Below are 25,289 nucleotides of genomic sequence, written 5' to 3' on the forward strand. Positions count from 1 at the left end.
ACTTTCATTTTTTTATATTTAAGGTTTAGTACCTCTAGTAAGTTGTTTCTGCCTTTATTTTTATTTATTTTTTTATTTAACAGCCATTCTCAATAAGATACGGATGAACTTTGACAAAATTTTCAAGTTACCTCAGACAGGGGCTCAATGAGAGTCAATTACATTTTGGCAGTGGTCCATTCATTAAATCATTGTTAATAAGCAATTAATGGATCCATAATAAGAACTGAGCTACCTTGGCACAGCTTTCACTCTCTCAATTTCTGTTTTTTAATCAAAGTTAACATAAATATACAATGCCATAAACCTTACATGAGTCCAGGTTTTAGAAAAAAAATCTGAACATTTACTGTGGAACCAAACACTTTATGTAAATTTTTGGGGGTTTAATTGCTCTGGGGTCAATTAAAAAAACAGAATTTCCTTGATTTTGAAGAAAAATCTAATGTCTGATAAACCTACAGACTTTACCTTAGATAAAGCAGGTGTATTAGGAGTAGGGCAGTCTGGATCAGAATCACAGGAGCTCATCACTCTAGTATCATTACTCTGCTTTAAAAGCAGTGTCTCAGGATGTCTTGGACGGTTTCTACTGGACAGAGCTGACCTCAGCTGGACACTTGACCCCGCATCGCTGACCACGTCAATCTTTTGGTTACTCTTTCTCCTTCGTCTGAGATTCATCCCAACCAGGTTGCGTTTCTTAATCCCAACGAGGTCAATTTTCCCACAATGCATCTCCTGGTCTGAAAGGGGGATGTATTCCGTTTTCGGTCTGGTGCAACTACCTGCCCCGTTTCCAAAACTTATGTGAGGGGAGTGGCCGGCATTTTCGTCACCTTCCACCATATCTGGTGCCCCAGATCCCAAGACACCACTCGTGGCGCCATCTGGTGGCAGGTCTATAGGGACGTCTTCCAAGGGCTCGGAGTTCAATGTTATCACGGGGTCAGGGACGTGTGCTTTATGTTCTGGACACTCTTTTTCCTCCTGGAAAATTAGCAAATTTAATATAGTAGATATTATATACTTTTTTTAATTAGTTTTTTTTATTAATTTTCATTCAACACTTACTAATGTCCTAAAATTGGTTAAATAAAATAAATCATATGTTCATAATTTACTTCTAGACATACTTTATTTTTGGAAAAATACATTAAAGGCATTCAACCATAATGACATGTTGCAAAAACAAGAACAATTGCACTAGCACTTATGAAATGCCTTACTGGAAGACTTTTAATTGGCATGACTGATTGCCAAATGAACACAATTTTTCTACCAGCCATAGGAAAATTTATAGGTCATGGCCGACACATTATGACCAACAGCTTCATCATATCAGAGCACAAAGAAATTAAACAGGCAAAGTGGAAAACAAAAAGCGAGGCGAAACTCCTTCAATCTGCTGCTGTGTTGTCCTACCTGTGACAGCTGGTCTTCTATACGACTTGATGTCCTGTTTCTCTGAACAGTGTCCACTTTCTGGTTCAGGGCCTTTCGATGCTTTATACCAACAAGATCAATTTTACCCTGTTCTTGATCCTTGTCAGAGGGGATGTAGGACCGCCCTGTGGCAGAGAAATATACAGTTAAAACCATACTTAATACACCTCTAGGTACAGCGTGTATTTATGTCCAACATTCATCATATTATCTAGGACAGGCTAAAACTGCTGAAGGATGTTCTTCTATTGTGAAAAAAGACATCCAAGAATAGATTAACACATTTTGAGTACTGTCATGTTGACAACTCTGTTACATGCTAACCTGACTTTGATATACAGAAATACGCTTGACTGAAGTTTATCCAGCCTTTAACAAACACGTACACCACTCATGCATGCAGTTGAACACCCACTCCCCCATACACACACACATCTACCTGTGTCGTATCCAGGATCTGAGCTCCCCTCTCCCTCTGTCCTCTTCTTTGGCTCATCAGCAGGAATTCGCAGTCCATTCAGTTCAAAATGGCCGTCCTGAGGCAAAATGATTTCTCCTGCGAACTCCGTGATTGGCTCAAAGGGGTTCTCTGCTGTGTTGCAGGTTGTCGCATCGGTGGGATCGTCGGATTTGTATTCGAAGTGTTCTGTTGAGAGGGTCTGGAAAGTGTCACATCCGACACAATCAGAGTTGTTGGCATTGTCACATCTACCGCAATGTGGATTGTCACATCCATCACACTGGTCACTGCTGCTGTGGTCTGACATGTCCCTGGCTGTAGTGCTGTCTTTTGAATGATCCTCCGTTTCGCTGTCATCTAGACTACTTTCCCGCGGTTGGGGAAATACCTGAAATTTTCAGTTTATTTCAATATAATTTTTTTGCCTGAAATTTTCAATTTATTTCAATATAATTTTTTGCAGAAAAAATTAAAAAATAAATTATAATCAATAAACTATAATTAAATAAAATAAATGTCAAAGACTTGTTTATATAATAATAACAGCACCAAAAGATAAATATTCAACTTATGACAGTAAATGTGACAGTAGAAAGTAAAATCATTTCATTTTATTAAAAATACATTTAAAACGATTAAGAGAAACACACTCCACCTCCCATCAGTCAATCTTACCTGTGCTCTCTCCTCTGTGTCTGAGTGGTCAGTTGTGTCCGTAGAGATAGGCTCAGTCAGATGGGCACCAAAGGCTTCCCTAGCCAGGCCCAGACCTGGTACAAGGTCCCTCTCCACTCCGCTTATCACCTCTTCTTCCTCCTCCTCATCTTCCTCAGTGTGTACTCTCTGCTCTCTTTTCACATTGTGAGCTGGCAGGTCTAGGTAGAGCTCTGTGTTAACCTTGGGGTCTCTTACCCTGTGGTTCTCACTGGAGTTTAGTGCCCTGTGATTATCAATAGCAGCTGAACCCCTGGGGTCAGCATTGGGGTGTAATACCCCAGGGTCAGCAATGGCATTTAATAAGCTGGGGCCACCATTGATGTTTAGTTTTCTGGGGTCACCAATGGGGTTTAATACCCTGGGGTCGTCCCTGGTAAAGGACACCCTGTGTGGCCCAGATGGCACTGGAGGCTGTGTCTCTTCCAGAGAAAGTTCCAAGTAAGCATTGGGCTCCGCCTGCCCGCCATCTTCAGGTTCCACCAAGCCTTCATCTTCTCTCAATTTGAGTCTGGTCTCTCTTTGGCTTCGTACATCAGACTGACAAAAAGTGACAGTCGGATTGTGCTCCTCAAGGAGGGTGTCGTTTGCACGCTGATTGTAACTAGCTAATTGAGTATTCGGAAGGTCCAAACCGTTCAGATCCTGATCAACTCCAGCCTCATCCTGGTCTTCACTGTTGCCATGGATACCAGGCACCAGGTTACCACTGCTATGGTTTTCCTTTGCCAGAACCTCTTCTACAATGCAGTTTTGCTTTGGTTTGTCAGAGCCTGTCACTTTCAGAGACGGTTTCCTTCTTCTCTTTTGGTTTTCACTGTTCGTGCGTGATTGTTTACGTGATGAGTGTTCCAGTAATGGCGAGTTGTCAGAATGAGTGACGGCCTCTTCCTCCATCGCCGTCGTCTCCTGCGAGCCACCACTCTCGTTGGGGAAAACTTTGTACTTCCTGTGCCCTTGTTTCTTCTTCTTTTTAGCATTGCTTCCCCTTGAATCAGAAAGAACAGATATTCAAAAGCTGCTCATACTCATTAACCCAATACATTTTTAATTTATTCCTAATAATTAAAACAAAACATGATTTTAAAAGATCACCCATTCTACTCTGAAGTAAGCTGCTATGATAAATCCAGAATACTGTAATGATTGGGAAAGGGGCAGGACAAGCAAATAGTCCTCTAACAGAATGAACTGTACAGAGTGTTAAATTAAAACTGGACTACTTACTGTTTTTTAATCTTCTTCTGCATCTTCCTCCCTTTGTGAGTGATGTGTGTAGAGATGATTTGAGAGTGGACCACACCCAGAAATAACATGAGGAGCATAGGGCTGGCCACTTCACTGATGGACACAGACTGGACAGTGGTCAAAATAAATAATAATAATAGTATGATTTTGATAAATATGAAATATAAAAACATTCATCAGAAATTAACTTCTGTCACAAACTTTTAAATAATGAATATGTCAGCATATAGTATGTTTAAAATATTAAAATTAATACATATGAAAACCTAATGCATGTTAAAGTCAGGAGTTTGACTTAATACCCTTTAACTAATACTTGTTGCTAGGTAATGATGCTTTATTAATGATAAGAAAGCATTTCCAAAATCAAAGCTATTACCATAAAAAGACGTGTAATACATTGGAATCTCAAAATGTGTGAATTGCAGCTACAGACCAAGAATTTGATTCCTTAATCACAATAAAAAATGAATGCATACATAAAAAGTTAACATACATATACACACTCTTCATGTTTTGTAGAGACAAAATGGCACTTCAAAGGGATAAACTAAATGAAATAAAGAAATACCCACCTCATAATTCAAATAGTCCTCATTCCCTGCTTCCACAAAGTATATAACAGTGGCAGTCACTTGGCAACAATACAGGAAGAACAGAAGCAGGACCAGCTTGGTTGATGTCTGCTCCTGCCACCTATAATTGAGTCACACGTAGCAGTTACTGCTGCCATCTAGGGTTCAGTCACACGTGTACATGAAAGACTGTCACAGACAGGTGTAAATTGATCCTGCTACCAAAATGGCACCAATTCACAAGGGTCAGCTTCAAACAAGAACTTCAGCCCCAAAATTGGCCTACTAAATTTTTGGACCAAAAATGTGGTATACTTCAGTTCAAGATAAAGTTTTTTTTAAATAGACGTGCACAGTATTCACCTAAGAACACCCTCTATTAGAAATATGACTTAAATTTGAGTTTTTAAAGTAATTCAAAATGGACAATTTCTAGTAATAAGTTTCAAAATGAAGGTCCCACAAACTGCAGGCCAATTCAAGTGGAGTGACTGCTAAAGAACTCTAAAGTTTCCAAATGAGGGCCACAAAATCCACAGGCTCATATCCTCGAGATGGTTAAATATGCCACTGCAGTATAAGACTGTGTTCCCATAAACCCAATGTACTAGCAGGATCGATCTAGCTCTGCAGGATTTTTGCCTAAGTAATTTCAGTGTAATCAGCTTAATTGTCTAGCTCGCCCCCTTCACAAGGGGGTAATTGACTATCATTAATTACCCACAAGCAGCTTGTGTAGATGCGGCAACCACTTACACTGAACTCAATTTAGCAAGAAGCCCTACAGAGTAAGATCAATGCAGCCAGTACGATGGGTTTATGGGAACGCTCCCTTACTTACCACCTCCAGAAGAAAGGGAATAGTATGACCCGTATGAGACTCTTCCTGGTGATGTGGGACCAGGGTTGCTTTGGTTTGGCCTTGGTGAAGGTGGAACCTGAGACATGAGAGAGAGAGAACACTTGGTAACACATGCTAGTACAGTACTACAAAACCATGCAATGCCATTTATCTTATCTTATTCTAGTAACTGTATTATACTGTACTATATGGTGACCATACTGTGTTTTCAGGGGTTTTTTTAATTGTGTTACAGAGAGAGAGAGAGAGAGAGAGAGAGAGAGAGAGAGAGAGAGAGAGAGAGAGAGAAAAGGGGGGTGGGAGAAAGATAAGTAATGAGAGAGAGAGAGAGAGAGAGCGAGCGAGCGAGCGAGCTGGGAAGTGAAAAAAAATGAGGTGAGGGAGATGGGGAGGGTAAAAGAAATGGGGGTGGTGAGAGAGAAGATAAAGAAAGTGAGATGAAGTCAGAGAGAGAGAGGGTAGACGTACACACCTCTTACTAAGTCCACATCTATAAGTTCTGGTTTCAGGCTGGCTGTCTTCCTTGGGAGATGGTCTATATTCTATAAGGATCATAGAAAAGCATCAACAAACTGATGTCATGAAAAGATACCAATATATCATCACAGACACAAGGAGATGAAAATTGGAATTACACATGTTGAAGTAAAAATACAAATTTAGATAATAATTTTCTCAACGGCTGAGTTTAGGATATATTTACTTATGTGGTAAATAGTTGCAATTTCCATAAAAATGTTTTGCTATTTAATTGAAAAGTTAGATGCTTTGTAGACTTTTAACCAACAATAAGTGTTCCCTATTGATACAACTACCTTCAAGATTAGGGCAGTAAACTAATAATTTTATATTTTACTGACCTTGATGACTTTCTGTTCTACAGAGTGCTCCCACAACTGCTGGTCATAGTAACCTATCTGAAAATATATTATTATAATTAATTTATTATAATTATAATTATAACTATAATACAAGATAAATGAGAATCATATCAGATAGCCCTAGACCTAGGGACTTTAACACACAACAAGGCAGCAAAGCTGTCAAATGTACAGACAAAAAGCAGGAAATAACTATGCATAAAATAGGCTACTGTCAATTCTGATGCAAAAGTACATTATGTTAAACTGCAAATTCAACATCAAATTTTAATTATGCTCAACAGGTAATACCAATGTAAGTAAAACGTGTAACAAGCATAAGGCTTCAGGCCCATGGGAGTTCAAGTTCACACTTTGAAAATGTATAACTTAAAGAAAAAGAAGCCAATTAGACTACTTTTCCAACCCAGGCTGCATTTTAGTCCTGTGTTTCTTTTTTTGAACATTTGGCAATCATAAGTAACATGGTTTTCCAATAATGGTCATCATGGCAGCAGCACCCATAATTGTTTTTTTCTATTCTGATGCAATATTACATATTGGTTAACAGCATAATGACCGTCAATTTTTAATAATAAAATATACGTATCATGGATTTTCAGAAAATGTGACTAGCATGGGTCTTCAAGCATGTAGAACTTCAAAGTCACACCTTGAAAATGCCAATATGTGAAATATGCTGAAAAGTGAAAAAAAAGCATAACTTCTACAATAATGGCCCGATCATGCTAATTTTCGAACTTGACCTGCGTTTTATTAATATTCATCAGCTCTGTAAATATAAAGCCCAAAAGTAAAACTGCCTTCCACTTATCATGTTTACAATGAAAGTGCAAGGCGCTGGTGACGGCGGTGAAGGCGCTGACGGCGAAGACAGACGCAGGTGATGGCAATATGTACAGACACATTTTTGACACATCTGTACATATTTACTGTACTGTTTGAGAACAGTAAGTGACATGGTTTTTCTTAAATGGTCATCATGGGAGCAGTGCCCAAAGTAGGTTTTTTTCAAATTTTGATGCAATATTACATAATGTTTAACAGCATAATGACCATCAATTTTTAATAATAAAATATTAGTATCATGGATATTCAGAAAATGTGACTAGCAAAGGTCTTCAGGCCCATGGAACTTCAAAGTCACAACTTGAAAATGCCAAAATGTAAATAAGACAGCACTGTTCTGAAATGTTTTTTTTCCCATTTTTAACAATTTTTAACATAAAACAAAATTAACACTTTACTGCCATTTTTATATGATCAACTAAGAAAATTGATGAGATGGGAAAAATATCAATAAAGCAGTGTTAAATGTCCAATTTCTTCCATTCTGAGATTCTGAACATAGTGAATGATTGAATCTGACAAACTGCAATGATATGAGTTTATTTCCATTTTTGAAACTTCATTACACAATACACGATAACAAGTTTACCATCATTTTTACAAAATCAACTAACAATGTTGTAAAGATGCAGGAAATGTCAAACAAAAACTTTTACGTATCTTATTAGTTTAATAATGAGACTGTTAACATGCCTAAGAATTGAATCTGAGGAAATGTGAAAAATATGCTGAAAAGTGAAAAAACAGCATAACTTCTACAATAATGGCCCGATCATGCTGATTTTCGAACTTGACCTGCGTTTTATGAATATTCACCAGCTCTGTAAATATAATGCCAAAAAGTAAAACTGCCCTCCACTTATCGTGTTTACAAGGAAAGTGCACGGCATCGGCATCGGCATCGGCATCGGCATCGGCATCGGCATCGGCATCGGCGACGACAGACGCAGGCGATGGCAATATGTACAGACACATCTGTGTTTGTACATAAAAAAGTGAGATTTTGCAGGATTTGGAGGGGAATGATGTCAGACACCATGGCAGAAGAGTAGGTGGAAAGGAATAAAAGCAGACAGAATTTAATCACAAGTTTTTTTCTGGTTGTTTTTTCTTAGGTTTTGTAGTATTACAGTCTACTGCACAACAGTAGGTATTCATCGTGTTTTGTGCATCACTTTTGTATTGGTTTCTACTAGTAAAGACATCATTAACGGCATACGGAATTTCATCTTTATTGCTGAAAGGTTAGCCAGACAATGTCATGCCCACAGAAACCTGTAAAAGAAGACGAATAATTTCTTTCTTTTTTCTCTTATATATCTGAATGTAACTGCTTTTTTTAGGCAATGTCTGTAAACAGGTTTTTACATCTGCAAAAGATAAAAATTGTAAACAAGGTCAGCAACAAAAATAGCGAGAGTTCAGGGACTCGGATCTGAGTGATACATCTTTCCAACAGACAAAATCAATACCAGTTCAACTCCCTCAGCAACAGCAGGAGCTATTTTTAGCAGACTTAATTAACTTTATCACCTTCTGATGACAAACATGGATCTTCAGGGAGAGATAATTTATAAAATATTAATAACATTTGGCACAACAAAGCTTTTACATTTACAGGCTCTCTATACCATCATAAAGGCAATATTAATATTGCAGTACAGTATACAATAAAATAAGCTATGTCGTTAATGATCACCCTGAAAATCAAATCGAAGGTGGCTGAAAACTCACCACTAATGTCAGCACACTGAAAAAAACAAGTTTTCTGTGGCTTATGAAACCCAGGGTGTTGTTAACAACATATTGACTTTCTGAGGTGGCTATATTTGACACGTACAAGTCAGTGTGTGGTAAAAGCTTGTACCTCGTTATGTCATGTTAATCTCCCAAACAGCTGGATGGAATTTGATTCTGGATATTTTTAGGCCTTGTACAAAATGTGAATGGTCTAAGATTAGAATTTCCTTCATCTCTCTTACCAAATACCAAATGCACAATTTTATGTGAAACAGATGGGTCTTAGTGAAGTGTCAAAATAAATAAATAAATAAATAAATAAATAAATAAATAAATAAATAAAATATAATAAAGTAAAATAATAATAATAGTATTAAAATAAAAAATAAGATGTTTATTAAAATAAAAATACTACAGCTTGAGTTGTAAACTGTAAACCCAAGAGGTAGTCCTTTATACAAATACAACTACCAGTATCAATTTTCAAGAAACTAATGGCTTTACTTACCCTTGATATTTAAAACACAGACAAAAAACTTTAAGTATAATTTCTAGTTTTTGATAAGATTATGTATATGTAGGTTTTTGGTCTCTCTCTCTCTCTCTCTCTCTCTCTCTCTCTCTCTGTACTACAATCAAAATAGCCCTGGATTCTTTCTTCAGTCCAGCATACTCAAGCTACCAGTAGGAAATCACCTGAACACATGGCACTGTGCTGTCAAAAATTCAACATCTGTTCTTTGCAACATTTGTTGCACTCATAAATTACAATTTTTAATTTAAAAAAAAAAAAAAAATTTTTTTTGAAGTCAACTGTATCTGTAATGTGGTTTAGGTCAACATAGAATGTTGATTCAAATGTTCTCAAAGAGCCATTTCTAGCAATTGACATTCAACAACCAGCATTAAGTAACATTAGATAACCTTACACATCCTATGACATTATCAAACTTGTTTAAGATAAAAATAAATTGCCTCTGCAGCTTAGAACTCCATGAACTGACGGATAAAAACCTTGATATATGGTGCAAATAAACATTTAGGAATAAGGTACATAATGGTCACTATATATTTAAACAAGGCAGCAAAGCTGTCAAATGTACAGACAAAAAACAGAAAATAAAGATGCAAAAAAAAAGGTCATTTTATCAATTTTGATGCAATAATAAATAATGCTTATAATAGCACTGTCAGTCAACACTGAATTTTAATCATGCACAACAGGTAACATGGTCAATAACAGGAGCAGATCCAGAGATATTTTCTGACAGTATTCCCAAGTATCTATGTTGATCCATCCTCCATTTTGATGGTCTTCCAACAGAAAAAAAAAAGATAGCAGTCAATATAAACTTAATAACCTGTCTTCCGGAAGACCCAGAAGATGGTCTCAATCCACCCCTTCAATAACATTACAGTTTACAGAAAATGTGCAGAGCCTAGAGCAGATGAGAGATAAAAGTCACAAATGCAAGTGTTTGAGAAAAAATTGTAAAACTGCCAAGGCAGCAATTGTTGATTATTATTGATTATTGATTGATTATTGAGCCAGACCACCACTAAAAACTAATCATTGTCTTCTTTGGCCCAATTCTGACAGTTCCTGAAAATTTCAGCAAAATTGGTCCATAACTTTTTGAGTTATGTTCATGACAGACAAACAGGGGTGAAAATATAACCTCCTTGGCAGAGCCTGAGGTAAATATAATTTCAATGAAGCTGCTATTCAAACTTTTAATCTTTGATTATATATATTATCAATTAATGCAGGTTAATATATAATAATTATGCAGGTTATTATATATATATATATATATACCCAAGGGATATTAACAGACTGACCCTCTCAAAGGTCTTACAGGCCCATAAGTCACATCTTAAGAAAAGCACAAAACAATAATGCACAAAATAGGAGACTACCAATTCTGATGCAATAATACATTACGTTTTACTGCACAGTCAACATCAAATTTTAATTATGCACAACAGGTAACAACGACGAAAGTAAAAGCATAAGGCTTCAGGCCCATCAGAGTGCAAGTTTATACTTAGAAAGTGACAGAATGAGAAAAATGAAAATTTCACACAAAATTGCATAAATTCAATAATAAATGATAACCCAATTGACCTGGCTTTCTAATTTGAACTGCATGCCAATCCTAAAAATCATACTTGTAAGTTAAAAATAATAATAAGTAACACTAATGTTTGCAGTAGCAATGCAAAAATATTGTTGTCAATTTTGATGTAACATTACATAATAAATTATAGAATAATTATCACCAATTTTTGATTTTATATTGACAATAAATAGCATGGACATGTAGAAAATTTGATTACCATTCGGCTTCATGTCCATGGGAGCTCCGAGTCCCACAATGAATATGCCAAAAAGATAATGAATATTTCACTCAAATGTATAACTTCCAGAAAAAGAAACCAATTAGACTGCTTTTCCAACTCATTCTGCATTTTAGTCCTGTGTTTGTTTTTTTAAAGGTTTGACAGTCATAACACGGTTTTCCCATAATGGTCATCATGGCAGCAGCACCAAAAATTGTGTTTTCTTCTATTTTGATGCAACATTACATAATGCTTAACAAGCATAATGACCATCAATTTTTAATAATAGAATACAAGTAACATGGACATTCAGAAAACGTGACAAGCAAAGGTCTTCAGGATCATGGAGCTTCAAAGTCACACCTTGAAAATGCCAATATGTGAAAAATTAAATTTTCACAAAAAACTGTTTAACTGCCAGAAAAAATTACCAAACAGACTGCATTGCCTACTGAAGCTGTATTTCAGCCCCATGTTTCTTTCCTGTAAGTTTGAAAACAGGAAGTGACATGGTTTTTCTTAAATGGTCATCATGAGAGCAGTGCCCAAAATAGGGGTTTCTTCAAATTTTGATGCAATATTACATAATGTTTAACAGCATAATGACCATCAATTTTTAATAATGGAATATTAGTCACATGAACATTCAGAAAACGTGACTAGCAAAGGTCTGCAGGCTCATGGAACTTCAAAGTCACACCTTGAAAATGCCAATATGTGAAAAATTAAATTTTCACAAAAAACTGTTTAACTGCCAGAAAAAATTACCAAACAGACTGCACTGCCTACTGAAGCTGCATTTTGGCCCCATGTTTCTTTCCTGTAAGTTTGAAAACAGTAAGTGACATGGTTTTTCTTAAATAGTCATCATGGGAGCAGTGCCCAAAATAGGGGTTTCTTCAAATTTTGATGCAATATTACATAATGTTTAACAGCATTATGACCATAAATTTTTAATAATAGAATATAAGTAACATGAACATTCAGAAAACGTGACTAGCAAAGGTCTGCAGGCTCGTGGAACTTCAAAGTCACATCTTAAAAATGCAAAAATGTAAACAAGACAGCACTGTTCTGAAATGGGTTTATTTCCGTTTTTAACACTTTTTTAACATAAAACAAAATAAACAGTTTGTTGCCATTTTTATATGACCAACTAAGAAAATTGATGAGATGGGAAATATATCAATAGAACAGTGTTTAATGTCCAATTTCCTCCATTGTGAAATTCTGAACATAGTGGATGATTGAATCTGACAAACTGCAATGATATGAGTTTATTTCCATTTTTGACACTTTATTACACAATACACGATAACAAGTTTACCATCATTTTTACATAATCAATTAACAATGTTGTAAAGATGCAGGAAATATCAAACAAACACTTTTACTTATCTTATTATTTAAATAATGAGACTGTTAACATGCCTAAGAATTGAATCTGAGGAAATGTGAAAAAACAGCATAACTTCTAAAATAAAGGCCCGATTATGCTGATTTTCAAACTCAACCTGCGTTTTAGTTAGTTTGACTACTCCTGTGAGTATAATGACAATTGGCCTATCTGTTTTTCTTATATTGTGTTATCAGTGTTGCATATATGCTGAAAAAAGTGAAAAAACAGCATAAATTCCCTTAAAATGACCCAATCATGCTGATTTTCGAACTTCACCTGCGTATTATGAATATTCATCAGTTCTGTAAGTTCAAGCCAAAAGGTAAAATGGTTTTCCACTTATCGTGTTATCGGGGTTGCATATATGCTGAAAAAAGTGAAAAAACAGCATAAATTCCCTAAAAACGACCCCATCATGCTGATTTTTGAACTTGACCTGCGTATTATGAATATTCATCGGTTCTGTAAGTTTCAATCCAAAAGGTAAAATGGTTTTCCACTTATCGTGTTATTGGTGCTGTATATATGCTGAAAAAAGTGAAAAAACAGCATAAATTCCCTAAAAATGACCCAATCATGCTGATTTTCGAACTTGACCTGCGTATTATGAATATTCATCAGTTCTGTAAGTTTCAAGCCAAAAGGTAAAACCGTTTTCCACTTATCGTGTTATCGGTAAAAGTGCATCTAACGGCAACGGCGACGACAGACGCAGGTGACGGCTATATGTACAGACACATCTGTGTCTGTACATAAAAAGTATACATACTGCATCCTTTACTGGGAATCTTTCTCTCTCTTTCTCTCTCTCTCTCTCTCTCTCTCTCATGTTAAACAAATCCAACTTTAAAAACCATCACTGGGGTAGCGCTAGCAATTTTTTTCTCTTAGCCAAATCACCACTTTTTTGTTAATTTGTTATCAAAATGGTTATAATTTGACTAAAACAAGTCAAATCAAGCCCTTTTTCTTTAGCCAATTTAAGGAAGTTTTAGCATTTGGCTAAATAGGCGAGTGTTAGCGCTACCCCAGCATCATTTAAAAATTGAAGAAAAAAAAAAAAAAAAACTCACAGAGCCACTGTCTGAATCTACTATCATTCTATGCCATAAGGTGACTGCTGGGTGACAGCCGACAATGGACACATGACACCTACCTTCTGCTGGTACCATGTCACCTGTCGACTAATCCGCTCCATATCTTACTGCACTCTTTGAAGTATTGGACTTCTCCAACTGTGGCATAGGTCTAGCTGCAAAGTGACAAAGAACAACAACTTAATTGTTATATATACCTGACTTCTTAATTAAAGCTGCAAATTTTCATAAAGTGAATATTTGAATAGAAATTTAATATAAAACTGAATATATATTATACTGCAGAACCAATTAGCCACTGGAATGATGAGAGATAATATACTAGTAGAGATCCTTGCTGCTACAGACTTTTATCTTAATTATAATTATTTATTTATTTACTTCTTTGTTTATTTATCTATTCATTTATATGGTTTTGTCTCTGATCAGAATGAAAACCATCATTTGACAATCATGAAAATGGTTGCAATATAACAGAAAATGGACTCTCTCTCAGGGATAAATCATATCAGATTTCTTTTGTTGCTGAAAATATTTGACAAATATGAAACCTAAATAAATATGAATAAATGATGAATTTGGGGAAAACAGTAAAAAATTTTAAAACTTCCTTCATCAATTTCCAATATGGTGAGTATTTGACTGTCATTTAGCTTCTGAATCGTTTAGGAAGAGGTATGAAAAATACTGTACCTAATATTTTATTAATATCCTTCATAGGAAATTTTTACTAAAAATAAAGTCTGAATTTTGAAAAGAACTATCAATACTGGCACTTGCACCATTCCTTAAAATATATTTTCTATCAAAACAACTCATTGTGAACTCAAATCTAATAGCTTTCCTCAACATAACAGAGTCAAATTTGCATGAAATGCCATCTCTTTTTATTTATTCTTTTCACCTTGTCAGCATGTATTGATTTCCTTCAGTGTTCATGGCACAGCAGCTTTTTAAACGCAATACTTTATTGATTTTACACTGTAATGCGACACACTTGGCACATCAAAAGAAAACCAATACATAATGTGACTTGCATTTCAACCTGACTCCACGTAAGGTCGCACTCTACCACTACTTCACTTTTTGCCCTTACATGCTAAGCAGTATGCCAAAAATTGAAGGAACAGTCACTACTGTTTGAACTAAAACCACTTTAAGTCTTAGACTTAATCCAGGAAGTACTGTATGTGTGGCATGACTGCACCCACCTGCTTTGGAAATCAACCACTCGATGTTGAATGAACTTATATCCTCTGATAACTAAGGTTTTAAGCTTTAATAATAATAATAATAATAATAATAATAATAATAATAATAATAATAATATATTTATTTATTTATTTATTTATTTAAAGTCTAAAATCCAATTATGTTCATTAAACTAAGTTTACAAAATATAGAATATAAAAGGCTGGTAAAAGAAAAGGAACAATTGCTTAAAACAAATTGATTTAATAATGAGGAATCAAACAGTGTTAGTTCATCAACTTCATGATAAAAAAGCCCTTTAAAAAGTTTACATTGCTCTTTTAGCCTGATTGTCTTTATAAGTCTCCTGAAAAGTCTTCAGAGTAAATAATATTAAAAAATAACAGTGCACAATTAATTGTCAGGTAGCACTCACTGTGCCATTTTACCCATGAAATATCAAGCTGAACTTTTCAATGTAATATTGTACTCAGTGCAGTACCTGACCTTTTCAAAGTTTACAGTTTTATAAATAAGTACCCTGATGAGAGTCTTATCTTGATTGCAGTACTGATGGGCAAATACCATACTTCTCAAACAATTGAAATCTCCACTTGACCTGTGCACTGTTCCAGAAATGACACATGAGCAGAGACTGTCTGAGATGAAACAGATCACAATTGGTTGAAAAATTCACGCAGATTTGGTTAGTCCAGATAACAAGTTCACTTTTCTTCCTGCTTGGCCTATTGAATATTATCTCAATGCACAACAATGCTTGAATGGGCAAATCAAATTGATTAACTGATTTTATTTATTTATTTTTCAAATAAAGGGTTACCAATGAAAGCTGTGAAACAGACTCGGAAGTTTTTGTATAGCGCAACGCAATTTCACTATCAGTGTTACTATTTTTGATATTTCCATGCAACATTTAAAACGGAAAAAAGGCTCAGATACAAGCAATTGGCTTCTCATTTTAATAACAAAGACAAAGAGCAGCCTTCAATGATTTTGTCCACTTACCAGATGTTAAGTTTTGTCCATTTTCACCAAATTATTTAGAGTTTTTCTCAAGATCAGCTGTGTCGTTTTCGATTACCATACAATATACTTTCCGCCCTACAGATACAAAAGAGTTCCATTAGTTATACAAGAAAGTGTATTTTTCATGTTTTCATGAGGAAGCTATTCAGTTGTGGTTCCAAACTCATACAAGACCACTTTATAAAATACATTATATTTGTTAGTTTTAGTTCGCCTTTAAACCGGCTGTAGGTCCAATGGGCTTTTAGACTTTTAGACCGTATTTCTCACCTGCCACGATCGCCCTGCCACCTAACGGCTAAACGTTGCATTAATCATTTGAAAACTTAGCTAACAAGTGCAAAATTTTTCCGTTTGTGATTTGTTGACCCCTGTCACTTATTGTTTCATTACCAGGGTATCATTTCCTATGTCAATGATCATTGACTTTTGTCTTGGATTGTTTAAAACGTTTATACGTTATATATAAGCTCCAAACAAAAGGTGAGATCATCCACCTGAGGTCACGTGACCCGGAATCCGCCATTTTCGACGCAGAATGTATTGCCACAGGTAAACACCGCTTGATCAGAACACTCGGGTGCCATGGAGAGAGACACTTCGGTGCTAGTCGTGTTATTATGTTTAACACTGACCATTGCAGTGACTTCTGGTCAGCCATTAAACTGGAACCAGTGGTCGAGCTGGGGGAATGACCCCAACCCAGTGACGGGTAACGATTTTTACTATTACCAGCCTGAAGTGCAGATCAAGTACGGGAGAGTCCGAGGGTATTCTATCCAGTACAGGGGACACAACTGGAGATATGGCTACAGGAAATATGTGAACGTGTTTCTCGGGGTGCCGTATGCGAAACCTCCCATTGGGACGTTGAGGTTCAGGGTGAGGATTATTATTATTATTATTTTTTTTTAATGATTTAACTAATTTTTTATGACGCATGCATCACTGTTTAACATTCATGAGTCATGGATATTCGTGCATTAAATTAATATTTTAGTTTTTTAAATACCTGTGTGTGTGGATAATTGTTTAAAAAAGTGCAAATTGCGCGCACAATTATTGAGTTAAGTTTGATTTTAAACATTTTGAAATGTAAGATCCAACCTTGCTAGACTTGAACTTTTTACATTTTTTTATGAAATAAAGTTGTTGTGGATGTAAAACTTATCTTTTTTAACTACTAGTAAATTAGCCAATTTAAAGAGAATTTGCCTTTGCTGGTTTAAATTATCAGCCTTACTAAAAAAATATGGTCTTTTCAAGATAAGACATATAAATGGTTTAATTAACTGACAATTGATAAGATTAGGGTGGTAATTAATTAATTGATTAGTCAATTAATTATAATTGAGCAGCCTGTCTGTTTTTTGTTGTTTTTTTTTAATTTTTTTTCCCTACTGCGATATTAAAACAAATCAGCACAGCTGTCAAACATACAGACCTAAAGCAGAAAATAACAAGAATAGTGCTCAAAAGAGGATTTTTGTTTTAACTTTGATCCAATATGACTTAATTATTTGTTTTAGTTTCCTGACCTTTTAAACGTAGTTTGAACACAATATATATATCATTATATATATGCTCCTGTAGCCCCCCGAGGAGCCTGACAAGTGGATGGAGAGAGACGTGGAGAGGTATAAAACATGGGATGCCACCTACTACAGGCCAGCGTGTCCCCAGCCTAAGAACATTGTCCTGCAGCAGAACCTGCCTCACCACACCAATACCAGTGAGGACTGTCTCTACATGAATATCTTCACACCAAATGTAAGTGTGGTTTAGACTTGGTGGGGGTGGGGGGGGGCTGTTTAATAATGTGAGAATGCAGGTTTGCTTCATAACTGTTTGGACCAATAAAAATTAATTAGGTTAACTGGCTGTTTTGAGAGTGGTACTTTGTTTTGATGAGTGTCTTATGTTGTAACCAGTATTATGTTGTCAATCAATATACTACACAGCGTGAAAATGGTCGCAAAGTCTTTTTATGTTATGTAGTCACTATGATACCTGTCTGAAATCAAGTGCGTGGTGTCCATTTTCAGATCACATATTACCCGTATTATGGCAAGAGGTGGCCAGTGCTAGTATATATCCATGGAGGAGAATTCACACACGGCTCAGCACAGATGTATCCTGGGACAGTTCTTGCACAGAGACAAGTCGTTCTTGTAACGTTTAACTACAGGCTGGGTCCATTAGGTAAGGAATTGTGTACTTTCTGATAATTTACATACAGCTTTTTCAAAGGAGCAAAAATAGCAGAGTTTTTAAAGGCACAAAAGGAATTACCTTTTTCATTTATGCAAAGCATGAAAATCCATTAGATAAATTGAAAATGTTGTCTCTGTCTAAAGTAGTTTCCCCTTATAATCTAAAATTCTTGCAGTTCCATAATTATGTACACCTAAATACTTCATTTGTTTCACTTTTTTTTTTTTTTACTTTTATTCAATTTTTTTTATTAGAAAAAAATAATATCATTTTCCTAAAGATATGAAAACTTAGCAAAAAGAGGTCTGGTACAAGAGCTTATCACTCTCCATATAAGGCATGAACATTCTTACCTAGTAAGCAAATATGTTTTGCAGGTTTTCTATCTACTGAGGATGCAAAAGCCAGGGGGAATTATGGGATGTTGGATCAAGTTCGGGCTCTGGAGTTCATTAGAGAAAACATCTGGTATTTCTATGGAGACCCCAATAATGTCATGATATTTGGGCATGATGCAGGCGCAGTCAGTGTAGGGCTCCATCTGGTGTCAGATAAGTCGAGAGGAAGAAGTGAGTAAACCTTCTTTGAATGCAATTTGTATGGAGATTTGAGTGTTGGATTTGAATTGAAGCCAGTAACACCAAGCAAATTAAAAGTGCATAAATTTTCATTAGTTTTTTTCTCACACTCACTCAGTTGCCATCTTGTTTACACACACACTTAACAACTTATTTACTCAGGCAATTACTCATCCACTCACTAATTAATAATTTATTTCCTTATCATAGTTGGTCAGTCATTATCCACTCACTCACTCAGTAATTCATAGTTTATTCCTTCCTCCGCAATCACTAAATAATAAATTTATTTCTCCCAGAACTCTTCACCAAGGCGGCTGCAGCTGGAGGAGCAGATATGGTGGAGTGGGGGGTGATAGAGCCCAAGTACCGCCCCAGGGAGTATGCCTATGAACTGGGATACCGCCTGGGGTGTCCCGTGGATCACAATGATCACCACTCTCTGATCCAGTGCCTCAGGTAACTGGGGGAATCTAGAATCTCTTTTTGCAACAATTTTAGGGCTTGTTTCCAATGAAATTGTTGTTCTAGGTACTAGTAGATTAATCCAGCTCTATGGGACTATAGGTGAATGTAATTAGATTAACAAATTAACATGCCTCCACTTGTTTACAATGTACTGATATTATCACCAGTAGTTATAGCGAGTCCCCTGATGTTGGATCTATCTTTGTAGAATGATAGGTTCTTTGGGAATGGACCCTTATTCTTAGCCAGTCTGAAATGAAGTGACAATGTAACAAATTTTATGGGCTTTTACTGTTCATGCCCGAAAATTATGGAAACTTGTCTAAAATCTCATCTTTTTCCAAGTTTTTATGATTAATCTTTAACAATAGTTTGTATCATTTTAATATAATTATAATTTTGAAAAATGTATTATATATTATATATCTGTAAAGTACATGGGATGTGTTATTATAGGGAAATGTGCTATATATGAAAAAAAATGAATATTTCAATTATTTTTATTATTATTATTTTATTTTTATTTATTTATTTTTTTAATCAGGTACACCAAGAGCTGGGAGGAGATTACCCTGGCTGGCCTCAATATTTCTAAGAGGGTGAGGACAACTGTGAATAATAGTGTGAAATATTTACATCTCTTTTACTATAATTGAAGGGTTTAAATCATTATGTATGATCAACATTATATTTTCCATGAACAAGGGAAAAAAACTGTGTTATCTTTATGACGTCAAGTAAGGATGAGTTCTAATTTACAGATGAGGAGAGAAAAAGTTCTGGTATTAATAGTGTTGCCTTTATTTGTGTAAATTTAGATAAAAGACATTTTGCCCAGAAAATCGATCTAAAATTTTGGACAAACAATTTGATATATATTGTAGTTCATTAGTCCATTTAAATGAAATAAGCATTGATCCTTCCTGCTATAGAAGATGCTGCTGATTTCTCTTGTGTCAAATAGACACATTTGAGTCTTAAAATTAAGCCCAATTTTCAGCAAAATTAATTTAGTTAAACAAGCTTGCAAACGGGGTGACCTGTTTGTTGATATAAAATGATATAAGATGGGAATTCTGTGTGCGATTTTATGTAACTTTGTATTCTCTTATGTCTTTCACCCCTGAAATGGGAATAAATAGATAAATAAGAATACTGAAGCATTGAGTGTGTATTTTCCAGGAATGGCTGCCTGCAGGCCCCTGGGCCCCTGTAGTGGATGGATATGATGGCTTCCTCACTGATACCCCACGAAACCTCAGAGAGAGAGGTGCAGTTGCACCAGTCATGTTTTTGGCAGGGCTGTGTTTGAATGAGGGATCGTATTTGATACGTAAGTTCTATATGAAGTTGTGTACTTTCTTTTGAGAATTAATTTTCATAGGGTGTATGGTGTACGTTTGCAGAAGCAGATGACAAATGGAAATGTAAAACTGTTTATTTGATTACACAAAAGACGACAAATACAGACTGAGTCCTTCATTTGACTTTGAAATTAAATATTAAGTTAAATATATTATATATTAATTATCAATTGAGGATTCTGCCTGTAGGTGTGATAATTTATTTCTTTTTACATTAAAATACACTTTGAATCATTTGCCGAATTTGTTTAGAAACAAAATAGATAATAACAAAAGGTAATAATAAAGCCAAAAAAAAAAAAAATAATAATAATAATAAATAAATAAAATTTACTTTGGATGGAGGAAACTTAAGGGTTTTATTAGCCCATTTGCCATTTTTTGCTCTCTTTGATAAGACATGATTTGGCTTCAATTTGTAACATGACTGCCAGAAATTTCATTGACCTCTCATCATTTCAGCCAACATCTCTCCCACCATGGGAAAAGGCATCACAGAGACGGAGTTTGACATGGCGGTAGACGACTTTCTGGCGAGACGAAGAATCTGGGACATTGAGAGGGCAAGGGAAGCAGTGAGGTTTGAGTATACGTACTGGACGAATCCAGACAATGCCACTGCAAGGACACAGGAGTTGATGCATGTAGGTTATGAGACTCATCCCTAAGAATAAAGTTAAATTTGTGTTAAATCAACAGCTAAATATTGAAATTGTTTATGTCTAATATGTCAGTGTCTGTCAGAGCATCTTTTTGAGGGATTGAGGCTACAAAGGAGAATAACCTCCATTCAGACGATATATAATACTTGCCTCCCAAACTACTGCCTTAATATATTACTAGTAAGCTGTTGATTGAAGAAAGAATTATGTCATGATTATTCTTATTAAATAACAGGCTGCTGGAATTATTCTCTGACTGTGTCATCCCTAAATTGATGGTGATGATAATAATGGTGTTGATGTATTTCAGTTATATGGTGATGATAATAATGGTGTTGGTGTATTTCAGTTATATGGTGATGATAATAATGGTGTTGGTGTATTTCAGTTATATGGTGATGATAATAATGGTGTTGGTGTATTTCAGTTATATGGTGATGATAATAATGGTGTTGGTGTATTTCAGTTATATGGTGATGATAATAATGGTGTTGGTGTATTTCAGTTATATGGTGATGATAATAATGGTGTTGGTGTATTTCAGTTATATGGTGATGATAATAATGGTGTTGGTGTATTTCAGTTATATGGTGATGATAATAATGGTGTTGATGTATTTCAGTTATATGGTGATGATAATAATGGTGTTGGTGTATTTCAGTTATATGGTGATGATAATAATGGTGTTGATGTATTTCAGTTATATGGTGATGATAATAATGGTGTTGGTGTATTTCAGTTATATGGTGATGATAATAATGGTGTTGATGTATTTCAGTTATATGGTGATGATAATAATGGTGTTGGTGTATTTCAGTTATATGGTGATGATAATAATGGTGTTGGTGTATTTCAGTTATATGGTGATGATAATAATGGTGTTGGTGTATTTCAGTTATATGGTGATGATAATAATGGTGTTGATGTGTTTCAGTTATATGGTGATGATAATAATGGTGTTGGTGTATTTCAGTTATATGGTGATGATAATAATGGTGTTGATGTGTTTCAGTTATATGGTGATGATAATAATGGTGTTGGTGTATTTCAGTTATATGGTGATGATAATAATGGTGTTGATGTGTTTCAGTTATATGGAGATCTCAAGTATGGCGCTGGACTGGACTACACTTTGAAGAACGCCTCCAACTTAAACAGGACGTATTTCTACGTGTTCCAGTACAGGTCAGAAATGGAGACAGAGCCAGGATGGAGGGGTGAGTGCCAAGGAGTCGTTTGTTTTGAAATTCTTCATTTAAGCCCCCTTTACACTGGACGATGTCCTTTCTGCGTCCCATAGTATGGCTGTGTTTGAGAGTTAAAAAAACATTCTGTAACCTAAGCGATGTATGTGCCTCCTTTCTGTGACCACAGCAATGCTCAGGACTGTCCTGATAGTTTTATAAAGAAAATCCACAGTGAGAAAAAAATAGTTTAAGGCCTCGAGGCAGAGATACTTTTACTATATACCATTGCATGTAGAAGACATTATGACTAAGAATATTTAAACTATACAGTATGGTAACTGGCCATTGGAAGCCTGGAATTATACATATATACCACATGGGGACAACGTTCAACATAATATTTAAATTACTCTGTCATATATTTAGGTATCCCCCATGGTGCTGACATCCCATATATCTTTGGTTTTCCCCACATGAACTACACTTTCGCCAACGTCAGTAGCATCAAGATTAATAAACTATATGACGGCTACTTGGACAGAAATATGAGTGACTTCATGATCACTGTGTATACGGAGTTTGCCAGAAGAGGGTAAGGCTTTGATCATTGAGGGTTAAAAATTTGATTAAAAGTGCAGCACCAACTTGGAACAGAATAATGTTATATGTGGTCTGCATATGTGTGCGATATAATACTATGTTCAATATATTTTTCTAGCTTAGAATTTTGATATTGTTTTATTTTGTCTTATAAGAAGTTCTTTAAACAGAGACAATCACACATACTTTTGGTTAGGTGTTGGATGTTTTTTTCACTGATGGTTTGAACAATCCTACGTTTTACTAAGGTCTACATTACAATTAAATTGCTTTAGATTGTTGGATTTCAATTAAATAAGAAAAAAGTTGTTTCAAAATAAATTATTATTCAACCTTATTTAATTATTTAATGTTTTTTTCTTGACAAGTAATACAATATTTCTTTGACATGAGTTAATTTATTTCATTGTTTGGTACAATACCATAATGCCTGTCTTTTCTCTTCCAGCAACACGACACCTGATCTCCCAGAGGAAGGTGACATACGCCGCGACCACCTGCGTAATATCACCTGGCTCCCTGTTAACCCATACAATCTCACCTTCCTTGTGATTGACGAGTACCCCTATCACGATGTGATGTATAGGCAGGACGAGTTTGCCTTCTGGATGTATAGGTTTTCAGAGGTTGTGGATCTTATTCCAGGTAAGAATTGTTGACATAGTATGTGTGTGTTTATGTGTGTGTGTGTGTGTGTGTGTGTGTGTGTGTGTGTGTGCGTGTGTGTGTGTGTGATTGTGGATGTGGAATTATTTGTGTGTGTGTGTGTGTGTGTGACCAAAGTTGGAGGTATGTAAGGATAATTTTAATAAAATGTATATTATGGTATATAAACTATTTTCCAGTGTTCACCACGCCCTGGCCAACCCCGGCTGCCTTCAGGGACTTCCAGATAGCCACCTGGGGACTGGTGGTCTTTGGGATTCTCGCCACGCTGATCATTGCCTGCCTCGCTGTGGCACTGATTCGAGCCAGAAGTAAATATGTATAGTGAATGTGGATATGTCTTGTTGTCAGCCATGCAATGTGATGTGATGTGAGGCCCTTCAATCTTCTGGAATTATCATCATAATTTTTTCTTATTATTTTAATATCATGGGAACATTTTTCTTTTTGTTGAAAAACTTTGGCAAATTTGTATAATAAAATTTAAGGCACTTTCTTTTTTTTTTTTTAAGTTGAGGCACTTTTTTTTAAATTTAACACTTCAACAATGCCTTTAGTTAAATATTAAAAAAATCTCTCATTGTTCACTCTTGTACCTATAACTTAGGTATTTTTTTTGTACTTGTGACGAAAATATTTGAACAATTTGGAAGTCAGGATTTCTTAGTTTCTCTGCCAGAAACCTCACTGTTGAATATTTATGATATTTTTTTTATTATGATGGTTTGACTCAAGTTTTTGAACTGCTTGATTGTACCTACTTTATGCACATAGTTTGTAAATATTTTTTATATATAGTGTTGAACTTCTCATTACATTTCCACAAAGTGTGGAATTGGAAGGTGATATATAGGAGAGTTCAGGTGTGCTTATGATATATTGAAAACATTCAAGTTGGTTGTGTCAACCTTTTACTGTCATCAAGATACATATTTATTATATATTGCACCAATTCTTGGATATGAATGGGACCAAACTTTTTAAATAAATCTGTTTTTAAAATTATTTTTAAAACAATATCTCTGAATGTGTCAGCTGTGAAATTTATTAGTTTTTATAAATAAATGTAACAACTCTATCATTCCAGACCTGTAGTTGAAGATTTTTCAACTTGGAAGCGTAATTATTTGTCACTCTGCCTGTGATGGTGAATGTCTTTCTCTTTTAAAACAGACTTTTTTCAAGAATGCTCTAGGTTTTGCACTTATGTGACTTATTAATTCATGTTTTATTTGCTTATTTTATCAAAAGAACATGGTTGTCATTTTTATAATGCATTTTCATGGAGACAAAAAACAGAAGACTGCTGCCTCTTCGTCTGAATAGAGTTGAAGTACTGTACCAAATATCACATTTTGAAGTAGGTTTAGAATTATGTAAATAATGGCTTTAGATTTTTAATTGGAGTGCCAGGAATTGTAGTTGAAAAATAAACCTATAGAAAAAAACTATAAGGAAATAAAAAGTAGTCTCTTCACAACTGATAATGAACTTTGAACATTTTTGTATCTTCTTGTATAATAGTGATAATAGACTGAAAATTGTGTACTAACCTCATGAAATGGGGCGGTTGAAAAGCTGAATTGTTTAAATGGAAGCTTAATTACTATGAGTAGTATGTGTTAAAAAAAGAAATAAAATGTTGATAAATATTTCTTGTTATAGCTGTCTGCCATCAAGTCCCATCATTTTTCTGTA

The 25,289-nt window shown here is 35.2% G+C and overlaps 2 protein-coding genes across 2 annotated transcripts in view; one reads left to right on the plus strand and one right to left on the minus strand.

The window, feature by feature from the left end:
• Positions 1 to 16,015, minus strand: part of LOC106151370 (uncharacterized) — a 28,065-nt gene extending 12,050 nt beyond the window's left edge. The window contains exons 1-11 of the mRNA XM_086994668.1: positions 15,832 to 16,015; positions 13,674 to 13,769; positions 6,166 to 6,222; positions 5,778 to 5,847; positions 5,285 to 5,381; positions 4,444 to 4,564; positions 3,848 to 3,975; positions 2,582 to 3,608; positions 1,886 to 2,294; positions 1,426 to 1,571; positions 472 to 990 (exon numbers count right to left, since the gene is read on the minus strand). Coding sequence (XP_086850794.1) covers positions 472 to 990; positions 1,426 to 1,571; positions 1,886 to 2,294; positions 2,582 to 3,608; positions 3,848 to 3,975; positions 4,444 to 4,564; positions 5,285 to 5,381; positions 5,778 to 5,847; positions 6,166 to 6,222; positions 13,674 to 13,715 — 2,616 coding nt within the window. The 5' untranslated portion in view covers positions 13,716 to 13,769; positions 15,832 to 16,015. The remainder of the gene's footprint in view (positions 1 to 471; positions 991 to 1,425; positions 1,572 to 1,885; positions 2,295 to 2,581; positions 3,609 to 3,847; positions 3,976 to 4,443; positions 4,565 to 5,284; positions 5,382 to 5,777; positions 5,848 to 6,165; positions 6,223 to 13,673; positions 13,770 to 15,831) is intronic.
• A 170-nt stretch (positions 16,016 to 16,185) lies between these two features.
• LOC106151648 (cholinesterase-like) lies at positions 16,186 to 25,243 on the plus strand. The gene is made up of 12 exons (XM_013525021.3): positions 16,186 to 16,734; positions 17,446 to 17,622; positions 17,898 to 18,054; positions 18,444 to 18,635; positions 18,944 to 19,103; positions 19,657 to 19,711; positions 20,295 to 20,445; positions 20,939 to 21,120; positions 22,229 to 22,355; positions 22,752 to 22,917; positions 23,374 to 23,570; positions 23,771 to 25,243. The coding sequence occupies exons 1-12, from the start codon at positions 16,438 to 16,440 to the stop codon at positions 23,914 to 23,916; spliced, it is 2,007 nt and encodes a 668-aa protein (XP_013380475.2). The 5' UTR covers positions 16,186 to 16,437; the 3' UTR covers positions 23,917 to 25,243.
• The last annotated feature ends 46 nt before the right edge of the window (positions 25,244 to 25,289 follow it).

Source organism: Lingula anatina, chromosome 8 (genome assembly GCF_051362555.1).
Source record: "Lingula anatina isolate TDL-2025a chromosome 8, LinAna3.0, whole genome shotgun sequence".
Classification (NCBI taxonomy): Eukaryota; Metazoa; Brachiopoda; class Lingulata; order Lingulida; family Lingulidae; genus Lingula; species Lingula anatina.

Excerpts from the sequence above, each read along its gene's own strand:
- LOC106151648 (XM_013525021.3), top strand. The coding sequence starts at position 16,438 with ATGGAGAGAGACACTTCGGTGCTAGTCGTGTTATTATGTTTAACACTG. Across the intron at positions 19,712-20,294 it reads GCCTCAATATTTCTAAGAGG|GAATGGCTGCCTGCAGGCCC; the intron begins GTGAGGACAACT and ends TGTATTTTCCAG. Across the intron at positions 23,571-23,770 it reads GGTTGTGGATCTTATTCCAG|TGTTCACCACGCCCTGGCCA; the intron begins GTAAGAATTGTT and ends ACTATTTTCCAG.